At 36.2% G+C, this 7,984-nt stretch overlaps 1 protein-coding gene across 1 annotated transcript in view; it reads left to right on the top strand.

Moving 5' to 3' along the window:
• The first annotated feature begins 1,132 nt into the window (after positions 1-1,132).
• Positions 1,133-7,984, top strand: part of hspa9 (heat shock protein 9) — a 31,238-nt gene continuing 24,386 nt past the window's right edge. The window contains exons 1-6 of the mRNA XM_017682202.2: positions 1,133-1,407; positions 3,720-3,778; positions 3,870-3,957; positions 4,955-5,136; positions 5,245-5,369; positions 5,473-5,546. Coding sequence (XP_017537691.1) covers positions 1,324-1,407; positions 3,720-3,778; positions 3,870-3,957; positions 4,955-5,136; positions 5,245-5,369; positions 5,473-5,546 — 612 coding nt within the window. The 5' untranslated portion in view covers positions 1,133-1,323. The remainder of the gene's footprint in view (positions 1,408-3,719; positions 3,779-3,869; positions 3,958-4,954; positions 5,137-5,244; positions 5,370-5,472; positions 5,547-7,984) is intronic.

Below are 7,984 nucleotides of genomic sequence, written 5' to 3'. Positions count from 1 at the left end.
CTGGTATTGTTTATCCTTGTTGATCCTATCCATCCATGAGCGGACACACACTCTATATGAAAGAGTCCTTCACTGCTGACTGGGTCTATGTTTACGCTGTGTTCTCATTGATGTGTAGTTACATAATCTTGATTATTTTTCACTAACTGCCCTAAAAATGTATTTCTGTCTACACCTGCATGGTTAACTTCGTCATGAATTTGAAATAGCTGAATATGCTACTACAATCTAGTAAATATCCTTCAATCAACAGCGTGTCTCCCACTAACTTAGTTTCAGTTACATGTCCCATCCAGTAAAGATGTGATTTTAAAAAGAAAACAGTGTGTTATCTGCATTTAGATATCAAACATGTCAGCCATTTTATAATTTGCAGTACATTCCATGTCCATTGATGATTATTACATTTATTCTACTTTTTAATTTATTTTATTCATTTATTTACTTCAAATGTTACATGTATTATCAAAAGCATGTTATATCACTCAAACACTATGTGTATACTATGCTTCATTTAGCTTGAAATTTGTCATAATGTTCCTAAATTGACAACATTTACTATGTCCTTTTTTCCGTCTGACTTATTAGTCACTTTTGATAAAACTGTCCTATTTGACAATGTAATGTAAACTATTTAGACTGTTCTGTGTGAGCTAAAATACTCTAAATGAATTCTGAATGTATGAATTAAAAGCAAGTTACTGATAAATGATGAAACACTAAATTCAAACAAAATACTCAAGTTTTAAATTCACACTGTGTGAAACATATTTCTGTAAAAAATCATTTAAATTTATTGAGCATTTTGTATGAATTTAGTGTTTCCGCACTGAACTCGTCTCAGCTCGAGCCTCATGCCCACCCTGTTTGTCCCATTTGACCTTTTTCAATGACTTTTGCATGCTAATAATGTGTGAGGTCTCACAATTTGCCTGATTACTGTGTGTCATAGTAATTAAAGTATTTTATTTCTGCTGCAAATCTATATTTGCTTTAAGATCTTATTTAGTAAAAAAAAAATTACATGTTTATGACTGGTTGACTTTTTATACTGTTGAATCAATTTCGTTTCAGCTTGTATTTTATTCAGGCAGGCTTACTTCGCGTGTATTACGGGGTCCAAGTGCGTTGCCTAGTGTGTCACCAGGCCATGTGGTGTGCTGGACAGTTCTAGAAGAAGCTGAAGGATTAAATCACCTGTTATTGGCGGTCGTGTGGAGTTAACTGGTGTCATTTAGAAGAAAAGTACATTTTCTTTTGTTATTCATAATAGCAATAGTAATATAACAGACGGAATCGCACCGGTGTTTACGATACGTAATAATGCTGAAAGTGGGAAAAACAGTTGTGAGAGTTCTGTCCAGCTCCTCGAACTGCGCGAAAACTGTACCGCCTGTAGTTAAAAAGGTAGGTTGACTGATGTAGATATAATTCGTCTTAATGTGTCCTCCAGTTTAATAGATTATGTACCTGTAATTTGCCCAGATTCGATTAAGTAGTCTAAAGTTACTCGCAGTGTAATGATGAAGCTAAACTACTGTTTCAGGAGTAATACCCTGCACGCTAATGGGCTGTTAGGAGTTATTTGCTGTTCATTGCTCTGATCGCGTACTATTTGATAAAAGGTCGTTTTGCTTGTTGGACTTGTTTAATTTCTTTGCTAGATATTTTGTGAAATGGTTAAGGTTAGCTAGCTAGCTACCGGCTAGGACGTTTCCGCTAGCTATGGTAGCTAATGCTAATATACGCAGCTTCAGTAAGTGGCCCATTTAATTTGAGTTACCGAGTTGGGTAAAGTAGGTTAATAGCATTTTCACATATTTACTTAGTTATAGTATATGTCTCCAGTAAAGTTATTCGGTAGTTAGTTAACCTCTTGTTCCATATTGCTGGTGTTTTTCGATCTAAGCGAAGAGCTGTGTGCAGTGTGTTGCAGCGTCGCTCTTGGGTGAATAGACTGTCCATGATTACGTGCTGATGTAATATCAGTTCTTGGTTGGTAGCAGATAAGGTTTTACTTACTTTTTTCTGGGCTACTTACGTACTACATCACTTTTGGGCCCTTTGTAGACATTAACTACATCACTACCTTTTTAAGGCTATTGAATTTTCATACTGGGTTAATCTTGTAAACGACCTTTTTACTCGTTGGTCAGTCTGTTTTAATTATTAAATAGGTTTATTGTCATAAATGATGCAACCAGCCTGGTTTGAAAAAAGTTTCTTTTATTGTAATGGGTTTACACTTTTGTCTTTTTTTAGGTACACTGTAGTATGTCTTGTTAAGTTTTTATTGTTGTACCACAGCTTGTTTGACCCCCCCAAAAAAAAGTTGTATAGTTGTTGTGAATGTTGTCAGTACTGTATTTACATTTTGTAATAGCACTGCTTGATGTTAAGCTTTTTGGGCACTTATGAATTTACTTGTTTGTAAATCATCTTACTTGTTCAGAGGTCAAATTGACAAAAGCTCAACGACATCATTAGTAAATGACCTCCGTGTTGTACATTTATTGAAATGATACAGTAAAGATAAATTTTCTCAGCTCCTTCCAGTAGTCTTGTCACTAAGCCTCAGTCAGTATTCTCTCTCTCTCTCTCTCTCTCTCTCTCTGTCTCTCACTCTCACATTTTTCTGAGGTAAATGAGCTAGTGCTAAGTGACCAACTTGATGGTTAACATTGAATAAAAATCACTAAATTAAAGGAACACTAATATTAACTGAGCGCTGTATAAATCAGAATGTTTGGCAACTAGTTTCTACTTGTCAGCCAAGTTGAGTAGACCACAATAGATAATGTAAAACATCCCTTGTTCTTCATCAAAGCCTTACTGAATATTTGAATCTATACATACATGCGTGGCCATTGTTCAGCAAAGAAGCATATTTATGGTTTGCCATATAGCAAATGCTCTTAACCAGACTGACTTACAAAACGTGCAGAGAAGCAAAGAATTGGCACAAAATAAAGTAAGCAGTGGCGACTAGTGATTTGAGTGTAGTTGATGAATCTGGTTTAGCTGAATGAAAACAATGAAATTAATTCGGCCTTCTGGTCCCTTATTTACACATAATTTGCCAAATGTTATTAAAGCAAAAAGCCATCAAATTAATGCTGTTTTTTTATAGTGAGCAAATACAGAAAGTTCTCATGCAATATGAAAAGCCCTTATATATGCCGTTGTGTGCCAATAATGCTGTTTTATGGTGCTGACATCCACAACACACATGGCAGTCTTTTTAACATTTCAACTCAAAACAGGGTTCACTTGCAGAAGCATATTTAGTGAGATTTACTGTAAAATTACCAAATCAGCCAATTAGAGATACACATTAAATGCAATTTCTGGGCCTACTGCATAACTAATAATTAACTCTAAACTTGTTGTGACTGATGGATATCTTAAATTATTTTAATTACAAGTGGAATATAAGTAGAGTAAAAATGTTGTTCTTTGAAATTATTTTACATTACGTTTATGGCATTTAGCTGACGCTCTTGTCCAAAGCGACTTGCAATTTGATAATTTTACATAGGTAGGCCAAGGCGGTGTTAGGAGTCTTGCCCAAGGACTCTTATTGGTGTAGTGTAGGGTGTTTGCCCAGGTGGGGATTGAACCCCAGTCTACAATCTAGAAGGCAGAAGTGTTAACCACTACACTATCTGAAGCACAGGACTAATAAGTGATAAGGACGCTAAATGCAGTAATTTCTGTAGGCTTGCTGGCATGGATGGATGGAACAGCCCCTTCTGACTACAGCCAGACGTGAATATGCGTAAGTCAGTTGTTTTAAAACTTTCCTGTAAATATGGCTGTATTTTGTCATTGGTTTGTTACATTTACTATGTAATGATGAATTTTTGCAGTTCGGAAGCAATCAAAGGAGCTGTGATTGGCATTGACCTTGGCACCACAAATTCCTGTGTTGCTGTCATGGAGGGGAAGCAAGCAAAGGTCAGATGCCTCACACTTTTTGTAGTAGTTAAATTACTTTTTTTATAGTTTTAATAGTTTTTGTGCTAAATGTTTGTGTGTGTGTGTAAACACGCAGACCTTATCATAATGAGGTTTCCTTAGAAAACATTTGTAAAGTTTGTAAAGACGTCACCATGCCCATTGCAGCACTTTGAGAGGTATAATGCAGTGGGACTGTACTCTTCAGAGTGATAGAGCACCATCCAGTACCTTTTGGAATGAGCTTGAGTGGATTTTGTAATTTAAAAGTAATTATCTAACAAAAAACCTAACCTCACTAATAATGCTCTTGTTGCTTACTGCGGTTAAATCCTTACTTCAGTGTTCCAACATTTAGTGTAAAGCCTTCTTAGAACAGTAGAAGCTGCTATTACAGCAAAGTGAAAGCGAAGTCTTTTGAATACCCTTACTTTCAGAAGAAACATCTGGATCCTGGAAATGCTGGTATAACCCCAATTGGGAGGGACAATACTTATAGAAATCTAATAAAATTTTATCCACTTAAAAATGTACATGGTCTAAAATAGTAAATAAAGCAACAACAAAAAAAAGCTCTTGACCATTGATTCGGAGAGTCAAAAAGTCTGGATTTTCATCATATGACTGTGACCTGAAGTAACTTAAAAATGTATAAACTACATTTAGGGTGATTTAATATTTGCTGTATCTCTTCATTAGCAGCTTTGTGAGTTAAAATTAAGTAATCAAGGAGTTGACTCCTACCAGTTGAATGAAACAGTTTAAATAACTCGTTTTTTAAAAATGAATCTAACTTTTTAAAGCATTTATTGAATGTGTATGTATTTCAGTTAATTTATTTTGGAATATCAGTATATTGCAGTACATATAGCTTTCGTGAAAAACTCATCTGTGTTATGTGCTGTGACGGATTTCAAAATAGTAATACTGATTGAAATCACTGACCTATTCTTTTCCCATGCTCATACTTAAAACGCTTGGTACTATCTGAGAACAGGTCCTTGAAAACGCAGAGGGAGCAAGGACAACTCCTTCTGTCATAGCTTTTACAGCTGATGGAGAGAGACTGGCAGGCATGCCAGCCAAAAGGCAAGCTGTCACGAATCCTAAAAACACACTCTACGCTACCAAACGTCTGATTGGGCGGCGCTATGACGATCCAGAAGTTCAAAAGGATTTGTGAGTTTTTATTTTAAATACTTTTAAAACGAATTATGGAAGTTGCAGATTTCTGCACACAGGATGGTAAGCTACTGCAGTATCTTAGTGGTGCTTTGTAATTTACAGGAAAAATGTCCCATACAAGATAGTGCGTGCATCCAATGGGGATGCTTGGATAGAAGCCCATGGCAAGTTGTACTCCCCTAGCCAGACTGGTGCTTTTGTCTTGATGAAGATGAAGGAGACAGCAGGTGGGTATGAAATATTCTGGCATCTGTTGTCCTGCATAAAAATGGTGTAATGAACAGTGCTTATGTGCATGTGTGTTATCTGGGGTTAACTCCTGTGTTTCAGAGAACTACTTGGGCCATACTGTCAAGAATGCTGTTGTGACTGTGCCAGCCTATTTTAATGATTCTCAAAGACAGGTAAAGAATGTACAAATGCATAATTCATCTGTTGAAGTTGAAGTTAATGAGTGTTTGTTATAGTGGTTAGGAAGTAAATAGTAGGGTTTTCTTTTTTTTTTTACTTAAAGCATTTATTTTTTGACAAATTTTTTTTATTCTATCTCCTTGCCAGCCAAAACGGAATGTGTTTCTAAGATGTTGTTTTTATTTTGTAAGAAAATCTTTGTTTTAATTTTGCAGTGTGCTCTAGATTTTATACATGTGCATACTCGCAGTGCTCTTCCTGAGGTGTTTGGACAAATCTATGTGTTATTGTACTGGGCTGACCACTTGAGTCATTATCTTGTTCTCATTCAGAGGTTTTGAAAACGCTGTTGTGTAGACAAAAATTTGTTAAATGGAAAATTGTTTGAGATGTTTTTAAAAATGGACGAAATGAGCAAGTATGTTTGGATAAGACTTTAATGACAGACTTGGCCAGAAATATTCAGATCCTTGCAATTTCCAGATAATCCACACGTTTTTCCAGAAAATTGTTCAATTTATAATTTTTATTCACGTTTTTTTTTTTGTTTGTTTACATTTGTATTTGTTTATTTTGTTTGTTTGCATTGGAACACTCAAGGAAAGGAAAAGCCAAATATGACCTTATTCCACATACAACTCTGAAGAGTGTTTGCCCCCTTTAGTAATTGTAAGACATAATTTGATGTGAAACGACATGAGCTGGTGCCGCCAAAGCCAAACCAGCACCTGCAGCAAAATCTGCTCTCTTAAAAGGGCAGTACGGGCACCTAAGTCGAGAGGGAGAGAGAAAACTTGTCGCTTTTACCGCCCTGTTTCCCCAAAGAGTCTCTGTGGTCCTTGAGTGCTTGTCGCATGCCGTATTTTGTGGGTGGCTGGTGCTATTCAAGTAGCAGGTAGCATGCTTCAGCATTAGCTTAGCATCCCACAGGTTCACAATGTCACAGGTTCATTCTGACTCATTTAATGAGTCAGCGGCATGAATTTATAAGCCTGAAGACTCAAATGTAAAGAAGACCAGTGTGTGGAGCTGTTAGCATAAGCCACTTTTAATGTATGTTCTTGTAGCACTAGGTGCAAATGTTAGCTAGAATGCTAAACCACCAGCAATTTTGTCTCAGTGGCGCTGCACTGCTGTGTCTCATTTCAATCTGTTCAGTTTGTAATAATGTCTAGTGGGGGAAGGCGGGGAGTTTAGAAACGGGTCAGCAAGAGGGTGTTTACAGTTTGCATAATTGTGCTTATTTATAGATCTTTGCATTCTCAATGAGGATTAAGGTTTAGGGACACTCCTCTATGTTATCAGTAGTTTCTTGAGTGAAAAATAATACATAAAATATTTAACAATTTGAAACATTACACAGCTTCCATTCATTTCGGGAGACTTGCTTTTTGATTTTTAAAGAAGCTGTCTGGAAATTTTTCCATGCTTCCTGTAAACATGTCTAAAGTCAAATTTTAAATATTGTTTGCATTTTCTGTTCATCACAAACCAAGTAAACCTTTCATTGAGCTGTTTGTCACAGTGAAAAGATGGACAGTAATGTGTGTATTTTTTATCAGATCTGAAACAAGAGCTCTCGCTGTCAAAGATGAAAGCTTTATGTGCTGTTTATCTGGTGTTGACAACTGAGGTGCTCTATTGTCACATTTTGCTCTGTATGTTTTAATAATTTTTAAAAATAGTGTCCCCCCCCCCCCCCCCCCCCCAAGCACACAGTGTGTAGAACCCTATTGTATTTGTTACTTTGCAGTTTGAGCTATTTAGCTCCACCCACTCAGATTGAGACTCCCCACACATTAGTGTGAACCAGTCACTATAATTTCATCAAAACATTATCAAAACAAATCTGGTGTCGAATGAATCCTAACAGCCTGAGCTTTTATTTAAAAAAAAATGTATATATATTTTTTTAATATTGAAATTTCAAAACTATGTAGCGGCCAGGCCCTGATATATAGGGGTGGAACTCCTATTTCCTAGATGGTGCTATAACAAGCAAAAAAAATGTTACACAACCGAAGATTGTCAGATTGATGTGAAAATTTGCAAGCATTTGCAGGCTATCTTTGATCAGGATCTATGAGGCAGACATCATATTCAAAGGCGCTGCTGATGTTTTAAAACACTGACACAAGTCTTTTGTTCAAGTTAGAAAGATGGAGGTCAAATGATGTAGTAAAGTGAGCATGACATTGTAAGTGCAAGTCATTTACCAATTATTACTGTTTTTCTACAAATGTACATTGTTTGAAAGAGTGATTTCTAACAACTACAGTTTACTCCCAACTGGGCTTAAAACAAGAATTGAAGTCAGTAATTATCAAAGCAGAAATGATCGACCCTTTTGGTACCAACTGCTCAGTAGCTAATGCTGAAACAATGTGCAAAGTTCAGTAGTCAATAGGGGCTGCTAAAATAATTCCAGATG

The sequence above is a fragment of the Pygocentrus nattereri genome, chromosome 8 (assembly GCF_015220715.1).
Source record: "Pygocentrus nattereri isolate fPygNat1 chromosome 8, fPygNat1.pri, whole genome shotgun sequence".
Classification (NCBI taxonomy): domain Eukaryota; kingdom Metazoa; phylum Chordata; class Actinopteri; order Characiformes; family Serrasalmidae; genus Pygocentrus; species Pygocentrus nattereri.
The sequence above is the reverse complement of the archived record's forward strand: the minus strand, read 5'-3'. Positions and strand labels throughout refer to the sequence as shown.